Source organism: Ascaphus truei, chromosome 2 (assembly GCF_040206685.1).
Source record: "Ascaphus truei isolate aAscTru1 chromosome 2, aAscTru1.hap1, whole genome shotgun sequence".
NCBI lineage: Eukaryota > Metazoa > Chordata > Amphibia > Anura > Ascaphidae > Ascaphus > Ascaphus truei.
In genome coordinates this window covers 227,714,421-227,734,143 of record NC_134484.1, presented here as the reverse complement: position 1 = coordinate 227,734,143, position 19,723 = coordinate 227,714,421, and the positions used below count along the sequence as shown (strand labels likewise).

At 41.0% G+C, this 19,723-nt stretch overlaps 1 protein-coding gene across 1 annotated transcript in view; it reads left to right on the top strand.

Annotated features, from left to right (window-relative positions):
- Window positions 1-730: 730 nt before the first annotated feature.
- FBXL7 (F-box and leucine rich repeat protein 7) overlaps window positions 731-19,723 on the top strand; it is a 308,638-nt gene continuing 289,645 nt past the window's right edge. The window contains exon 1 of the mRNA XM_075585931.1: window positions 731-1,360. Within this exon, the coding sequence (XP_075442046.1) occupies window positions 1,324-1,360 (37 nt within the window). The 5' untranslated portion in view covers window positions 731-1,323. The remainder of the gene's footprint in view (window positions 1,361-19,723) is intronic.

Here is a 19,723-nt window from a genome sequence, read left to right as displayed (position 1 = left end):
ATGTGTTACACCCTGGTAAAATATTTTATAAATAAATAATTTCAAAACCAGTAAGTAACGCTGGTACTGTACTTAATATTGCGCTTCAGCTCTGGGAATCCCCCTAGTTCACATGTTGTAAAATAGGGAATTGCTGCTACATTTGATGCAGAAACTTATACAATATGTCAAATCAAACTTTTCTTAGCCCTACTGTAATTCATAGAGCTATCAAAATGCATGGCACTATATATGCAGATACTAGTATTTTAACTGGGTATAAAAAACATAGAAAAGCATTTTTATGAATTTTAATTGACAGTTTTAGTTGCTATTTACCCCCTCTCCATTGAGTAACTGCAAAAATAATCAACTGACCCTTTAAATGACATTTGAACACCAGGATGCATTGTAAAAGCTGCTCTATTGGAGCCGTGCTACGTCTCTGCCTGGACGCCCTCCAGACAGCCAGGTTATAAATCTTGTGGGGTGTTTTCCTTTTCCCTTCACTGGTTTCATCTTGCTTATTTAGGATGGTCACTTTGACCTAGTCCTTGTGCTGAGGTCTGTGTCACAAGGACACAGGGGGGAGCTAGAGGAAAGGGAAGCTGCATATAGCAGTTATTGCTTTTAGGTTAAGGAGATTTTCTTTCCCATTATTTTAATTGGGATCTGATGCTAAAACGAGCTCCTGGGGTTATTGCAGGAGTGAGGTAATGAGAAGGGCTCAGGCTCGACGTGTGGGTTGGGAGGAGCGAAGGGTGGAGCAGGGACTCCTAATCCTCCTACTTTGTGCAGAGGGCATGGAGCTTGCGAGAGAAGTGCACTTCAGTGTATGGTGTTATGTACAGTATGTGTGTGCATGCTGCTGAGAGCTGTGATCACAGCCAGCCTGCGTTACCTCTCCCAGCCTCACCAGCTCCCGCTTGCCCTCGGGAGAACTAATGCAACAAGTGGGTGCATTGCAAGGAAGAGAAGCTATCCTCTAGCAGCCTTCACAGAGTGGATCTAACAGGGAGTGATCATCTGTGTTCAGAGATATACCAGACAGGGCTGATATTGCTTTACCCATGGATGGATCTGCCCCCTTTGTGGATTATAATGTCACTGATCTGTGTGCTTAATACACATTCTCTGCAGCCTGGGAAGTGAAATATTTTGAGGCGTTCGCGTTGCTCTGGGGAAGAGCAGCTGATGCTTTTTTTTTGTTTGTTTTATTACTGATTGCGTTGGGTTTGAAGTTTAAAGTGAGCCTGCCCATGGAGAGGTCCGATCTGTCTTTTATGGTTTGCCTGGTGGAAATGCTCTGTGCCTGGGTGATGACTAGAGCATGAAGTCTACAGGATGGGAGCGAACAATGGCAAGCAGTATGGCAGTGAGGGTGAGTACTGACAATACCCATACAATGCTCCCACTTACTGAGAGCCGAGGAGGACTAGAGGAATCTCTGCTTCTGCTTTATTGTTTTGTTACATTACTATTTTAAGCAGTCAGAACTATTAGACGGGTGGCTGTCTGATGTCTGGTTGGAGAGGGCATATTTAGTAGAGCACAGTATGTAAGGCCAATGTTACTTTACATTACAGATGTTCTTTTTTTTGTTGAACTGTTTAGTGATCATCACAATCCAGTTTCATGATCAACGACCTGTGGAACTGTTATGTGTACTTGTATATAAAGATAGGAATTGATTTAATTACTTTATGGCAAACTTGTGTGATTGGGGATTACCCACCTGTTTTAAGATCTCTACAGTAATCTCAGCAACAAAGTTTACACATCTGTACAGTATAAGTATAATTAAGAGCACTTTCCACATGAGAGGGGGAACGAACACACATTACAGCAGTGCTTGCCTAAATGTGCAGTTGTCAGTCACCAGGTTTAGAATTTGATTGTCACAATCAAACAAGCTTTCTGAGTGACAGGAAATTGCCCGTCTCCTGTCAGCTCTGGAAAGGTGTCCGTCTAGTTACTGTGTTACTGCTTTACCCAATGAATGTTCTGCTCAATGCTTTGTCTTGTTCTGAGTCCAGGCTGTTGAGAGACAAGCTATACAGCTACAGACTAAACTAATAATTTCACTTGTGCATGTATATAGCAGAATGGTAATTTAAACTAGCCTATACAATTTTTAATGCAGCTCAAACCTCTTGCAAATCTGTTTATTGAAAAAAATCGCCATTTCCATCTTTTGACTATTATTCAAAAAGTTCCTGTTAATATTGAAGAAGAAAAAAATACAGGAATTGGGTAATACTCAGATTCTTGCGAATTCATTAGTGCATACACTGTAATCCATAACATTAGTCTTTATACAGTAGATTTAATGTGCACTGACCGCTAATAGTATTTGTCTTTCTATATTGTGAGGTTTACATAGGCATTCTGCACATAGTGCAGATTGTCCCGCTCCCTATAGCTATTCTGCACTTTTTACTGTTATCATGCACAATCTTTAAAAATACAACATGTTTGAGGCTATGTTTTCTAGCAACCATACAGCATCTCAGGTCCAATACTTTGCAGAGTCATGTAATATTGATGCTTGTTGCACAGTTGAGCAGCAATACCCCTTCCCGTCTGCAGTTTGTAACTACAATGCCTAAAGCTGCCAGAATCCCTGTGGTAATAATCTGTAGCTCCACCCAGGCTTAAAGCAGCAGTCCAAGCTGCCAGTTTTTTTTTTTTACACACAATCCACACAATGATAAGTAATGAGCTAAGTTGCCGATCAATCGGTGAAGATTCGGCTCGGGGGTTCACTAAATAGCTGTCAGTGCAGCAGAAGAGGACCGAAGATGTAAAGGTCTGTGGGGAAGATTCATGTGACCAGGCAGTGACTAGATACAATTGGTGCACTGCTAGAGAGAGGGCAGGGCTCAAAAAGGGGTGTGACGGAGCCTGTTTCAGAAGAGGAAGGGGATGTGACTTTGTAAATGGTTGCTACAGAAACAAGAAATGCTCGGTACATTATAATACTTTAAAAATGTTATTTAGAGTTGTTTTTTTTTTTTTTTAAATGGTACAAGTATTTTCTCATAGTACAGAACTGATTTATTAAAAAAAAAAAAAAAACACGTAAGATATTGCTTGGTCTGCAGCTTTAAATATCAAAATCTATGCACAGGTTGCTTGAACATTTAGGCCCATATACATGTTTAGGGTGCTAAGCACATTTTAACTCACAGGTCCTGCTTTATACAAGCTGTTCTCATTCTAGGAAAAATAATAAACTAGCATGCAATTAATTTGCTTATTAATTGGATGTTGATCTTTTATGCCAAAATGTTAAGTTTCTTTGGATTGTAAGAGTACTTCAGGCTATTTCTATTTAATTCATGTTGGAGGATAAAAAACAGAACCACTGTTCTTACACATTTTTATGGTATGAGCCATTTCATGAATTGTACTACAAATCTATACTATTATTTTCATCTGTCAACAGTATACAGTGCTGCAGACACACATACTCTGTTTACACTCTGCTTGTAGGAGCTCACATTCTGCTTTCATGTCAGCCACAGTAAGATGAACTGAAGGTCTCGACATTGGAATCCCATAGCCTAGTTTTATTAGATACTGAGTTCATCTGTACTATAGCAAGTGCATAAACCAGAGGAACATCCCTTCCAAGCACAAGCCACCAGGTGGTGCTTGCACAAACCACCAGGACAGAGAGTGTTCCACGGTTGTTGGATTTTGTTGTGTAGAACGGAGTAAAATGTTTGTCATTGCAAAAGCTCAGAAATGCCTAACTCAGGGTTTTGGAGACACTTCATAGATTAGATTGTCTTTTCTTATACATTAACCCCTTTTCTTGCTTGCGGGATTATACAATACAATGGAATTTACAGTGATGAAAAACAGGTTAACTATTACACAGGCCTGCAAATCTCCTCACATTTAGCATCAGAGGTCTCTTAACCCTCAACAGAACCTCTTACTTGTCTGATCTTTTAACATTAAAAATGTCCTTTATGGTGCATACGTCTTTGGAGCATGGAAGGGTTTAGTTTGAGAGAATCCGTTTAATTTACGTTGTAGCCCGTAACACACTGCTTCACATGGGGTAGGTTAGGTATCAGATGGAAATCTCAGTTACACACTAAACTTACTATTTCTTAATGGGAATAATCCCTCTACAGTCTAATTGGACAACATATCAAGAGCCATATTAATAGGCAGTGCTATGCCATCAGACAGCTACTGGCCTTCACTTGAAGAGGTCATGTAATGTCTTCTGGTGCCTGAATGTGTCCTATGGTATAGCTTTGCTAAGTTAACAGGGGCGTAAGTGATTTGAATGCATCTTGTTAAAAATACATTTATGTAATAATGATAACGGGATTCTTTGGAGAAAATGTAACACAGAAATTGTATGTACAGTAAATGGTTAAAAAAAACATTCCTACTGTAGGTGCTCCTTTTTCCAGTAGGAAAAGCTTAAAGTAGATGGTTAGAAAGTGTTGCAAATGTAATTGTTTTATGCATTTAAGATTGCGTCCTCGGCACTGTATGTTTGTGCTGTGGTAGTAGAACAACCTCAATAGTAGAACAACATAGCTACTATACTTGCAAACTGTTATACACAGTGCTGACAAGTACAGCGCTTCTGTTATATTGTCAACAATGAGTAGGATGAATGCAAAATAGTTTAGACACACTTTATTTTGATTGTTCCCTATTTGATATAAACATAAACCGTATGTTACATTCCTTATAAAACAACCTGATGTTGGTGTTTGAAACCTTGAAAGATGATATGTCTTGTTATGGATGCTGGAGTTCATTAAAGCAGCAATCCCCATCCAACAGATCAGTTTATGCATAAATATATAAACCATGGCTTTTTTGGGGAGATCCCCACGGAGACTGCCATAATTGGAGGAAATTACATTGTTTGAGAAAATGGTATTTGCTCTTATTCATGATGGTTGCTGTGCAGTGTTTTTTTGGGGTAGCCATTTTTCCCCCTAGAACTTGGTTTCCCAAACTTTTTTTCCGTGACCCGGTTATTTTTGAACTTCTCCTTCGTGACCCACTAAAAATTTTATCGCCTATACTGGCCTATAGGGCCTGCACAGACACACACACAGCCACTGATACACACACAGACACACACACAGCCAATGATACACACACACACAGCCACTGATACACACACACACAGCCACTGATACACACACACACACAGCCACTGACACACGCAGCCACTGACACACACAGCCACTGATACACACACACAGCCACTGACACACACACACAGCCACTGACACACAGCTACACAGAGACACTACTACACACACAGACACTGATACACACACACACACACTGATACACAAACAGAGACACTGCTACACACACACACACACACACAGCCACTGATACACACACACACAGACACTGATACACACACCCAGACACTGATAAACACACACACACACACACACTGATACACACACACACACACACTGATACACACACACACACACACACAGCCACTGATACACACACACACACACACAGCCACTGATACACACACACACATACACACTCTCCCCTATACGCACACAGACACAAACAGTGAATTACAGGCAACAACGAATGTGAGTGACTGGAGGGGGGGACAGGGACTGGGTCGGGGGGCAGGGATTGGGTGGGTGGGAGGGGACAGGGATTGGGTGGGTGGGAGGGGACAGGGATTAGGTGGGTGGGAGGGGGGGACAGGGACTGGGTGGGTGGGAGACAGGGACACTTGGGTATGAGACAGTTACTGGGTGGGTGTGTGGGAGACGGTGGGTGAGTGGGTGGGTGAGTGACTAGGTGGGTGGGAGACGGTGGGTGGGTGGGAGAGAGTGACTGGGTGACAGTGGGTGGGTGACAGTGACTGGGTGGGGTGACTTACCTTGCCGCCGGACGCTTTCCCCTGCTGCCCCCGATATCCCCTGCTGCCCGGGACGGGAGGTGGGCTTGGGGGCACGGGAGGTGGGCTCGGGAGGGGGTGCCACGGGAGGTGAGCTCTGGATGCTGGCTGCGGTGGGAAGCGGGCCACAGTAGGAGCTTGTACTTCCCCTCTCCGTCCCACATAACGTGTGGGCCGCAGAGGAGCTGGTACTTCCTCCTCCGTCCCACGTTGGGAGCGGGGGGGAGGAAGGGAGCGGGCCCTGCTTGCCCTGCACAAGCGCGGGACCGCGGGGGGAATCGCCGCCATTTTTTTTAAACTTGAGCGGGCGGGGGAGGAGGACGGGAGGGGAGGACGGGAGGGGAGACACCTCGCGGCCAGCCTAGCTGCGATCCAGCAATTTTGGTTCTGTGGCCCGGTGCCGGGTCGCGACCCACCATTTTGGAAACGCTGCCCTAGAACATTGGCTCACAAACTTTGGGGATTCCTAATGTAGAACTGATATAATAATGTATTGTGCCGGTTACTGACTTTCATTCTGTATACTGTAGTTTTGTGGTCTCTGTCTCCCGTTTCTCTTCCTCTATGGCTTGAACCTTTTGGTTGCTCTTTGTTGGGCTTTCAACTCCCTCTTTCACTGGCACGTGCTCACATTTTCGCTCTGTTACTGTCACTTCATGTCTCTTGTAATAACTTGTATCTGTTATTTGGCCGAATGTCTCCATCAGAGAGGTCATCATCAACTCTGACTCCTTAGTTCCACGTTTGTTTGTGCACGCAAGTGTGGAGGATGTTCGAAAGCCCCCAGTGCAGTTCTCCATTATTGGTATTTCATACTATTGTGTCTATACAGTGTAGTATGTCGTTAAGGCTGTTGGTCATTTATCAGTTTGTTTTGTTCAGTTCATATTCCAAATTTGGAAAAAGATATATTTCAGTTGAATTGTAACAACATACAATGATAAAACATTGTTCAAAAATCTTTCTAAAGTGATCTCGAATCCCGAAAATATTTCATACTGCACAAATTCTGACTGCATTCCTTCTCGGCAGCGATAGAGAAACCCCCTGGAGAGAGAGTTAAAGCAAATAGTTTCCAGCTGCTTTGTGTAAATGCTACCAATGTAATTTCTCCTCACTTAAGGCGTACATTTTTTGGGATCAAATGCACATACGTTTCTGTGATTTTCCAGGAGGGACTATTGGGATGCTCAGAAGAACATCATAATGCACACAACTAATACATTTAGGCTATATTGATTTGAACTTTAGTTGTTTTACCTAAATAATGTACTCCCCGATTCTTCTAGTTTTTGTGCCATTTGTGTTCCAGTCCAAGAAACAAATAGCACGCAAAATAGCTATGGAATGAGATTTGAAACACACCCAGTCAGTTACAGTATATGTACAGTTTTTCAAAGGCATCTAAGAGTTGTTGTCATATATATTGTGCTGACCGTGCTTTTAGCAAGTCTATCCATAGCATTTTTAAACGTTACCGTAGTGCACATAGTAACAATGCAGCTCAGGTTGAAAAAAAGCAGATGTCCGTTAACATTATTTATTTATTTTTTAAATGCTAAACTGGTTGAAACACTGTAACTATACTGACATTTATCCAGAGGAAGGAAAACAAAAGAAAGATCCGGTAAACTTTTGTCAATCATTTTCCACAAGAAAGAGAGAAAAATCCTTCTGGTTTAGATGGCAATCACATTTCTCCATGGATCAATAATTTACCCTCTTGCATATCTTTTGCGTCATTTATTTTAAGGAAAGTACAATGCTCTAAATGTTCACCTAACAATAATTGGCAAAAAGTCTTGCTTGTTTTTGTTGTTGTTGTTGTTATTATTATTACTTGTACCTTTTTACTACTTTTATTACTAGTGGTTGGAAAGTAGGTAAGTGTTAGTAAGACGAAAGGGGGCAGCATAGACCGGTAATGCAGAAACAATAGGGATGAAATACAAAGAGAGACTTTGCATGTTGGTAATAATATAACATGTAGTAGTGCGGCATTTCAAATGGCCAAAGGCAAATTTAGGTTTAGAAATGATTCGATCTGCAGCTTTGAGAATAAATTGAAGACAGATGAGTGCAGGAAGCACAACTATTCAGAGATTACAATAATCAAGACAGGAAATGATGAGAGCATGTACAAATATTTTGACTGCTGATTGAGAGAGTGTTGAGCATTTCTGTGGAAGATGAGAAGTTAGGACACTGCAAGAGTGTCCCTGTCACAGGAGAAAATGTGGACACCAGTTAAAATAACATGGTCTACTGGTAAAACCACAGTTTCTGCTAACATAGAAACTTATAGGAGGCATGTCCTGTGCTGGGATAGCATTGGGTGTTCATCATGTAGGCAATTTAAAGCAGCAATACTACATTCCCGTTTTGTTTTTTTTTTGTTTTTTTTTAAGTAAAGCCTGTGACAATGTATAATTCTACACTCTTACCTAAGCTGGCAATCGTTTGGTGCCCCTGTTATAAATCTGTCAAAATCATGATTGTGTGACTAACGAAATGGCTGCCTTCAGCTTTTGTGCTGCAGGCTGTGAAATTCTTCAGCTGATATGTAACATTATATTACTAAGTGTAACACATTATTGTTACAGCTTTCAGAGTTATAGACAGTCTGTTGTTTGGAACACAGCAACAGATATGTTTGTGATACTTTGTTGCAAAACGGCAGAGCTCAAAAGTCTGTTTCAAAAGAGGAAGTGGATCTGACTTTCAAAATGGATGCTGTAGCAACACAAGAATAATCTGTACATTAAAAGTAAAAAAAAATGTAGATGGTTATCTAATACTACAGAACTGATTTATTAAAAAAAAAACCATATAGGATATTTAAAAAATGTTGCTGCTTTTAAAGTTGAATTGAATATTATGTTATATAGGTTAATAACATAATTTTTTATTTGGGGAGAAATAAGTAGGACCTACAGGTAGATCCTAGGAATATACAAACAGATGTTAAAGAGATGGTTTTGCCGCTTATGAGACAAGTAATGGTAGGTAAACATTGGCTCCTTGTAGACGCACTTACCAGAACACCCTCCTACTGTCTCAGTACATTCTTCCTACTTACCACTTAGATTGTAAGCTCTTTAGAGCAGGGATTCCTTTTTCCTAATGTTATTTTTATGTCTGGAGCACTTATTCCCATTATGAATTATTTATATTATATCACGTGTATTACTGCTGTGAAGCACTATGTATATTAATGGTGCTTTATAAATAAAGATACAAATACATAAAAACCAATATACAGTAGAGCCTATTCACAGATATCTATAGAATATAAAAATTTGGTGTTGAAGGGAATCGGCATCAAAATCCACAAAAAGATCTGTGGGAGAAGAAACAGAGGAATGAAAAAGTTGCATGTTGGGGGACTTGGAGTAAGCAGAGATTTAATGTAAATAGATGAAAAAAGACCAAGATGAGATGTAATTTGTTGGTCGAATTGAGGCTTAGGGGGGTGAGAAAGATCTGATTGGGTCATGGGCAATGGAGTGAAGTGAGCAGGTAATGGAAGAGGAAAAAAAGGTGATAGTGCGCAGCTAATAAATAGTGAACAACAAATATCAAGTGAACAGTGCACCGTGATTAAACAAACAATATTGTGGACCTTAGATGTGGGTCTTGCACTAATCGTGGGTCTGCAGCCTTTCTTGGGGGTGGCTCGACACCCCAGACACTAGACAAAAAACAAAAGAACAAGGCGCACAACGCACATAGTGTATTAAAGTATAAAATGTGACTTTATGGTTAAAAAATAAATAGTTCTGCGTACATCAAGTAGGGAATAAACAAGCAGTTGGTATATAGGTTTACCACACCAGGAGATAACGCTGTGCGACACCCTCAGATGGATCTCAGCATTCACTGGGTCAGCAGACGTCTCATCAGTCTCTTCCAGCGTCCTCTGTTGGGGGATGGTAGGTGGATGAGTCCCTTGTAGAGAGAGCCCCACAGCATACAGCTCACAGGTAAGTAAAGACGCCGTAGGATTCAGCATCCATGGAACACTGCAGCATTTGCCGCCACTCCTCGTTGGGCGCTCGGCGATGACGTCACTGGTCGCACCTCCGCTTCCGCAATGCTTCTCATGGAACGCACAGCGTGCGTGTCAATCCAAAGTTGTAAGGCAGCGGGGAGAGATATTTCGCCAGGCAAATGACTAATAAACAGTGTCCAAACAATGTCCAGAATCACAAAGGATGGGGGGAGAAGAGCATAGACACCTCTTATGGTACCTTACCTTACCATAAGAGGTGTCTATGCTCTTCTCCCCCCATCCTTTGTGATTCTGGACATTGTTTGGACACTGTTTATTAGTCATTTGCCTGGCGAAATATCTCTCCCCGCTGCCTTACAACTTTGGATTGACACGCACGCTGTGCGTTCCATGAGAAGCATTGCGGAAGCGGAGGTGCGACCAGTGACGTCATCGCCGAGCGCCCAACGAGGAGTGGCGGCAAATGCTGCAGTGTTCCATGGATGCTGAATCCTACGGCGTCTTTACTTACCTGTGAGCTGTATGCTGTGGGGCTCTCTCTACAAGGGACTCATCCACCTACCATCCCCCAACAGAGGACGCTGGAAGAGACTGATGAGACGTCTGCTGACCCAGTGAATGCTGAGATCCATCTGAGGGTGTCGCACAGCGTTATCTCCTGGTGTGGTAAACCTATATACCAACTGCTTGTTTATTCCCTACTTGATGTACGCAGAACTATTTATTTTTTAACCATAAAGTCACATTTTATACTTTAATACACTATGTGCGTTGTGCGCCTTGTTCTTTTGTTTTTTGTCTAATGGAAGAGGAGCTTAGTAGTAGCAGATTAGTAGGGTGACCGAGAGTAAGGAGTTAAGTCTTAGCACAGGGGTGCGCAAACTTTTCCCCTTGCACACCCCTGCCTGCTCTCCTCTGCGCCGTGACCCTCCCCCCCCCCCTGCCCGGCCCTGGCATCAAATGACGCACGGGGTCATGTAACATCACGTGACCCGCGGCGTAATTTGACACCGGGTTACAATGACGACACATTGCTGCTGGAAGGTAAGTGTGTTATAGAGGCCACGCGTGGTCCCCCAGCATTTAATTTAAATGCCTGGGGGAAGAGCATTGGACCTCTATAACTGCTGTGCCCCCCCAGGTTGCGCACTCCTGTCTTAGCAAATGAAGTCAACATTGTATTTAAAATCTTGTCTTTGAAGAGTGAGCACAACCAAGTTATTGTGGGTTAGACTGGTGAATATTCAACACAGAGGAGGAATGATGGTAGTAATAATACTTTTTATCACATTGCGCTGCAGTATATGGAGCACTACACTTAGAATTTGTCAGGTACAAAATAACTGCTCTGTAGACTTTAATATTGTATTTTTCTGTGCTTGAAGCACAGGGAGATAGTGACTTACCCAAGGTCAAAATGAGTTGACACTGGGTTTAGAGCCAAGTTAACTGCTTTAAATGCACAAGGTTTTCCAATGAGACATACACACATGCGCCTAAGGCATGACACGCATCTACGTTTCAACAAGGTTCCAATGAGACATATGTACAGTACACGCATGCGCATAAAATAAAAACAGTATGAAAAGAAGAGCAAGACTAGCAAAAGTATTGATTAATAAATAATACATATAGAAATGTGATGACAAGCATATGCGTTTCAACAAGGTTCCATTTAGACATACTGTACACACGAGTGGAAAAAATATTTTACATTCGGAAGAAGAAGCTAAAATGTATTTTTGTATTACTTCTTTTCCCTTTATTACCCTGTATATGTGTCATCATATTTTTAATCTGTGTATAGCTAAGGAGCCTCAGAAAGGACTTCCTTCCCATGTACATTATACAGTATGAACTCGTAATGTTAATCTTCAAATTACAATTACACACACACTTGCTGAACTGTACGGCAATAAAAGACAGGTTGAATTGCTATTAGATTTTTAAGACAACTCGCGATCGCCCACTTGAGTTTCTCGACGGTATTGCAGCCCGCGCTATAATGCCATTTTCTGCACCCGATAGAAACCCGAGTCAACACGCGTCTAAGGTGGTACGGTTGGAAAACATCACGCACCATGATATGGGTGTATACACTGTGGGATTTATTTGAATAATGGCCGCTGCAGCTGTACTGTATGTCATCATTAACAAGCAATTGTATTAATACTTTGCTTTGCACTTAATTGCTTCTCCAGCATTTAAAATATTGAAATACTAAGAGAGAAAAGAGTCTGATATTATTGTACATTTGCATGGGTTAGCAAAATGTTGCCATTCGTATTTTTTTTCGGCCACTGCTGTCTGGTGACACCTAACATAAGACATAATTGGCAATTCTTTATTTTGCCCAACAGCAAATTGACGAAGGCTGTGTACCTCTCTCTTCTTGGAACTGTCTTGGGGAATGGCACGAATCCTTCAATTAGAGAACTGTTGAATACATACCGCATGAATTAAGTATCTATGTAAGCAGGGCAGTCAGAAACGCAGAGCATAATCGTAAGGAGGCATGTGGTTTAGATCCCCCAAAAATATGTAATTCCCATTTGGCTGACATGTGGATTGTAGAACATATTAGAAAAATCGGATGAATTTGCCAAGGTTAATCTCCGCAGTTTGTGATCAGTGCGTAAAAATAGACCTTCAGCGACATCCATTGGCAAGTGCAATGATCAGGCTCAAATGTCATCCGTTCGAGAGGAGAACAAGATCTATAGATCAACATAGAACATGAGATTGTTGGACAGACAATGGAAAAACTAGGGGTAAGAACACGGTTACTATAATTTGGCCATACAAATGTTCCTCCTTTTGACCTTCCTCTGGCTTGAGACACATGTTCAGAAGTCTCTGTAAGTCCCCTATTCAATATACTGTTAAAATGTCTTCCCTGTGCTGGGGAAGAGTTAAACTCCGTTTATTTGAGTAGGACTAAAATCTTCATCAGAGGGACTTAAAGCAACAGTCAGTGCTGATTGCTGTTTATTCTCTTTACTTTTAATAGATTTCTACCTGCCCTTTCCAAAGATGTTTGTGTTTTCAAAATGTAATGCTCCGTTCAGGAGATGGAGGCATTTGAAATATTAAATGTCCGGGAGGATAAAATGGAGCTCTCCCCAGAGCCCAGTGCTCTTTATAGATTACCATGGTAACCAAAGCTGATAGAGATTAAGAAAAACATAATTTTTAACACACACAACATTAAAAAAAAAAAAAATACTGCAGGGCATGCTAAGGGGGCAAGATACTAACATTATGAGTTAAACTCATATAGCTTTTTGGAGTGGATTGCTACTTGAAGTGTCAATGCTCAGTAAAAGAGCAACATCTGAACATAATACCTGATTGCCTATCATTAGAAGTACTGTAGTAGAAGTAAGGGCCGTTCTATACTGCCGGGGCGTGCTACGCTGTGCGCGCACGGCAGTTATAGATGGCTGAGGTCAGCCAGCCCTACTATACAAGGGCCGCGCGCGTGCACGGCAGGGAGCAGCGAAGACGAGGAAAAGATGATTTTGCGCCGCTACCGGCGCTCAAATGCATGTATGTGTGTTTGTATGGATGTGTATGTGTCAATGATTGCACAATTAAAATAAAAAAATATTTATTAAACTTTTTTTTTTTTCTTTAAAAAAAATCTTATTTGTGACTTTCTTCACTCACATATACACACACACACACACACACACACACACACACACACACACACACACACACACAGTATCTGCAACTCCCGGCTCTATAACAGGGAAAAGCATGCGGCACGTGCACGCGCGTTCGCATAGGCACCTGCGGCCGCATGCAGTATAGAACGGGCCTAAGATGACATTGACACTTCTCACCATTCCATTTTTACGTTCATGGCTTCAAGTTGAACAGGCCTTAACAATAAAAATGGCAATATGCCTTTACATATCCTGTTTTTCATAAACAACTTTTATAACCCTATTTGTATTATACTTTGACTGTACAGTATATGAAAAGGGAAGTGTTTTCCTGATCCTTTTGTTTCTGTTAAACTTTAGTGATAATGAGTAGCTCATTAGAGATTCCTGTCTTTTGCCTACCGTGCCCTAGATACACTGTCTGCCTCTTAAGTAGTTGGCACTTTTTACCAGTTTGTGTTCTGTGTGGGAAACTTTTTTATTTTTCATTCTTTAAACAAATAAGCCCATTATCATCTTTAACATTCCATTATTTTATCTAACTCTCTATTTGGGAAGAAAGAAAAAATAAATCTATGTCAGCATTACAATACATGTTTCAGAAACAAGACCAAGGATTATAGGAAAACAAATCAATTTAAATAAATAGCAGGTTCAATCCAGTTGTGCTGTAATTCTTTTTTTAAGGCACAGAACAACATACTGTAGTTCAAAATAGACTAATGGCACGACTGTGTTTAACTTGTAACATTTTTGTGATTTATGCTTAATAGAAATATTAAAATAAATATTGTTATCTTTTTTAAGTTCTCTTTTTGATATCTGTAAAAATTGACCAATTGGCCGAATTTCAACGTTTTAATCCGCCTTCTTTCTGCCTTTCTATGTTTTGACTCGTCTTGACGTTTTACGATATATAATCTCGATTTTAATATTAATAGGTGCAGGTAAAAGCACGGACTCCTACCCAGTTTGTATTACAGCAGCACTCATAATAACTTCAGAATAATTATATAGAGTTTCGTGTTGATTTCGAAAAAGTGCCAAAAAGTACTGCATCTGTGCCTTTTTCAACAAAAGTAACACAGTTAGTATGTGTATTCAGTGATATTCATCTGGCCAATTCACAATGCAAAATATTTCCTATTAAAAAATGAGTGGGAAAACCATGCAAAGGTTTAAAAAAAAAAAAGGCCACATTCAGGAACTCGTGAACCTTTGCACATTTTCATTATTATATATACAATGTTCTTTACTATGAATTGGTCGATGTGAATTGATTAGGAGATATCTCTTTTTGAGTGTCTGTCCTGTTCTTTAGCGTTTGGCTGGTTATTAATTGTGGGCATGAATACCTTCTATCACAATATATATGCGTCGATTGATGTATGGCCCTAGATTTATGTATTGGACATTTCACTGAATGGATGATACAATAGCTTCAGTGGGTAGGTTTTTTGATAAACTGCTTACTTGCTTCAAATTGTTTTCAGGCATTTCAAGCTGCAGTAACCTCTCCCTGGGAATCCGCTTACTTGAACCTTCCCTGTAGGTCTGCAGAGCTGAATGCAGATAGTGTTAGGGTTTTGCTGTAACAAGTGTCTAGAGTATCTACAGATGGCAAAAACATGCGCTTTAAAAGCCTGCAGCAGAAAATCACATGCATACATTTATTCTTAAAGGAGCAATCCAAGCAATATCTTACATGTGTGTTTGTTTGTTTTTTAATCAGTTCTGTAGTATTAGATAATCTTATATGTAGAACAAAAGGTGTACAAACAGCGCTTATACAATCGACAAATGATAAAACCTTAGATAAATTGTCCGAATGGTAGTCCTGGAGCTGCCTGTTGAGATTGTTCTGATATCTTGCACCCAGACTTGAATTTGTGGACAAAAGCAACCTCCTCTGGCGCTGAGGTGGGGACTTGAATTTTCTTCGTATAGACTGTGACCTCAGGAAAAAACAAAAGAAAAAACATGCAGGAAGCCTGCAATAGTGTATTACCCAAGGGATACAAAACATATATATAGGAGCAATTTATTGATTGAATATCTATAAAATATACATAAAAATATACATGAAAATATACATAAAAATTAATAAAATATTTGAACCAGTGCTTGGCACTGACTGGTGATGTGAACAAGCTGCTTGCACACTATCATAGTGGGAGGCTTGAAATTTGTGTCCAAGACTTCTGATCTTTGCTCCGCCTGGTAAAAATTGAAAACCTACTCACCAGATGTGAATAGGTTAAATGCACTGGTAAATGGTCTTTAAGGCCGGGATGCACCGTCTGCCTGGCGGTGTTTGCGTCTCCTGCTGCCGGGATCCTATCTCGTGCTCCGTCGTGAATCACTTCATGGAATGCACCCGATCCGCTCGCGCAATGACGTCACCAATTCTCGTCCACTGCTACGGTGTCCCAACAGTACCAAAAACCATCCAACGCGTTTCGAAAGCTCTATTGGTGTCTTTCTTCGTCAGGGAAAGACACCAATAGAGCTTTCGAAACGCGTAGGTAATTAGCTTTCAATAAAGGTGATCAAAAGCTGCATATATTAAAACAACATTTTTTTGTTTGTTTGTTTTTTAGTGCCGCTAGGATTGCCTCTTTAAAACAACAATCCTAACTGTTTTTTTGTTTTTTTTTTACGGGATGGGAACAAGCTATTTTCAGCTCCAGGGAGCCACTGGCTCCTGAGATGTGCAAACATGTTTGAATTTTACCAGTTTTGGAACAGTAACAAAGTTTAAACCACTTTTAAACCAAAAGTTTGCTTAACGCTAGAAAGTCAATGGGCATTGCATGGTCTGATCCTTTCAATGACTTTCACAACTGAAATTTGATAAAACACCTGAAAAGAAATATGCAAAAAGTCACAGGGCTCTTATTATGCAACATTAAAAAAGAAAGTGAAACAGGGAAATTGGGTAGTTGCACTATAACTTTTAGCGCCAAATTTTTAATCTACAGTTTTTAGATTTTCCAAACATCACGATAAAGCGAATCTTAGCGAGTCGTCCATCTCACAGGGGGAAGGTTCCGGCATTTAGTTCCTTCCAGGAGAAACAAAAGTAATACGTGATATAGAGAAGCGCAAAACTAAAACAAAAATAAGCTTCTCTGTGCAGCTTTAAATAAACGATATCTAGAATATCGTGTAAACGTGTTGGTGGAGGAATATAAAGCACAATAGAATGCCAACACACAAAAAACTTATACGAAGATTGACCCAGTGAAAGTAGTACTGTATAAGTTTTTTTGTGTGTTAGCACTCTATTGCGCTTTATATTTCTCCACCAACAGGAGAAACAAAAGTGCCAATAAGTATCTTGGGAACGGGTGGGGGCTTTAAAATAGAGTAGGGGGTAAGATGGTCCGTGGTTCACAGCAACTTCAGCAGCCAACGCATGGATGTCTAAAAAAACTTTATTGATCGCTAGCAGCAAACATCAGGCAACCACTCTAACATGTTTCGTCCAGGCTATGGACTTTTTCAAAGAGGCGGTTAGTGCCGGGTTGTGATTTACTTGGGGGCGCCCCTTAGGGAGGTGTCCCCCTGTACCTCTATCCGGCTTACTATTACCCAACTCCCTGTTTTCAATACCGGAGGCTTATTGTTTCATTAATCATTGCTGGGTCTCTCTTCAATCAAGTTGCCATAAAGTGTGTGCACTACCTGTTAGCAGCCTCGGTATACTGGGTAATTCCATATTCTTTAAAATAGAGTAGTTCAGCTATGGGGAACCCCTGGTCCCCCTCCTGTAAATAAAACGAGAGGATACAGTAAGTAGGCAGGATAGCCGGTTTAAAAACAATTGCAATTTTTTAAATAAACCATTTAAAGCGGCAGCTGTCCACTTTTTTTTATCCAGAATCTAAACAGGCGGAGCTGAATTGCACTTTTCTCAAGGTCACTGATTTTCAACAGGGGTTTGTAGGACCCCTTGAGTTCCCCGGGGGTCCCTAAAGGGTCCCTGCAAGTTTCTGGCCATTTGAGAAATTGTACCAAATACAGAATAATTTACAATGCATCTGATCTCAGACGCGCTATTAGAGAGGGTTGGGGTTCCATACAATGCATCTGATCTCAAGCAAACTATTAGAGAGGGTTGGGGTTCCATACAATGCATCTGATCTCAAGCACACTATTAGAGAGGGTTGGGGTTCCTTACAATGCATCTGATATCAGACGCGCTATTAGAGAGGGTTGAGGTTCCTTACAATGCATCTGATCTCAGACGCGCTATTAGAGAGGGTTGGGGTTCCTTACAATGCATCTGATCTCAAGCGCACTATTAGAGAGGGTCGGGGTTCCTTACAATGCATCTGATCTCAAGCGCACTATTAGAGAGGGTCGGGGTTCCATACAATGCATCTGATCTCAGACGCGCTATTAGAGATGGTTGGGGTTCCTTACAATGCATCTGATCTCAAGCACACTATTAGAGAGGGTTGGGGTTCCATACAATGCATCTGATCTCAAGCACACTATTAGAGAGGGTTGAGGTTCCTTACAATGCATCTGATCTCAAGCGCGCTATTAGAGAGGGTCGGGGTTCCTTACAATGCATCTGATCTCAAGCGCACTATTAGAGAGGGTCGGGGTTCCATACAATGCATCTGATCTCAGACGCGCTATTAGAGAGGGTTGGGGTTCCTTACAATGCATCTGATCTCAAGCGCACTATTAGAGAGGGTCGGGGTTCCATACAATGCATCTGATCTCAGACGCGCTATTAGAGAGGGTTGAGGTTCCTTACAATGCATCTGATATCAGACGCGCTATTAGAGAGGGTTGGGGTTCCTTACAATGCATCTGATATCAGACGCACTATTAGAGAGGGTTGGGGTTCCTCAGAATTTCACAATATAGTTATAGGGTTCCTTAACCAGAAAAAGGTTGGAAACCACAGCTCTAGTGATACTGTTTTCTGAAATAAATGACCACCAGGCTCATCTGATAAAAAGTTGTCATGTAATGACCAGGATAATTCACAGCTTTCTTTTGGGAGAGCGGATGAACCTTATTTTGATTTCCCAAAAGGGGAAGATGTCTGGCAAAATGTATTTATTTTTTCAGGAATATCTGGTTTCCTGGACATGAGAATAGTGTGGTTCCACACGGCGGGCCCCTTCGACTCCCAGGACATGTACCTTTAAATATGCCGGTGAACTTGGGAAGAAAAATCCACATGGCCACTGGGCTCATTGAAAATAGTTTGGTTGAACTCCAGAGAACCCTGCTTCTGATTTTTTTTTTGGGGGGGGGGAGTAGGGGAATATTGCTTTTAAATAGCCCATGCTTTTAGTTTTTCACATATTTTTCTGTTTTGTGGTAAAGCGCCTGCTGTAATGGGCATTTAGAACTGTGTGTCACCGATAGTATTGATTTGAAACAAAACAGGAAGTTCTTTCCCTTACACATGATTGAGTCAGGAAATAGCTGCATAAATTTGACTTGGATATTGTAATTGTGTGACATTCTTCGTCCCCGGGGGGTTTGCGGAAAGCATTTCATACTGTATATCAAGGCAGAGAACGGGGAACTTAAAACTGGGAATGCCAAGATTCTTTTTGTGTTTCATGTTCCATGTTGGGAAGTTGATGAATTAGACGTGTTTTCAGCCTGCACTCGGCCATCCAAAGCGAACTAAAAGATGCACGCTTCTAACAGGTGTCTTTTGCACTATTTGATATTTCACAGCATGTAACGTTTAAGGTCATAGCCAAACAAACATTAAAATAGAACACAAACCGATGAGCAACAAATTACTTTATCCCAGCTAACAATGCTGGCTGAACTTTGTTTTCTTTTATCCTGAAATGCTTCATGATGGCTCTTCTAAATCAAACATTGCTGCCATATTCATATATGTACATACTAATGTGGCATAAAACTACAAAACTGTTGGAAATTGTGATTTCTCATTGTTTGAAATTTTGTTAATTACCTACAAATGCCCCAGTAGAACAAACCTTTCATCCTTATAACATCGGACTAAAAGAAATCATATGTATTTAGCCTGCATGAGCAATTATCAGGGGAGCAAGTCTTTTGAAGGCGTGACATCACGACGAAAGGCGTAGGGACGTTGCTTTTGCGTATCACGTCATCACGCTGGAA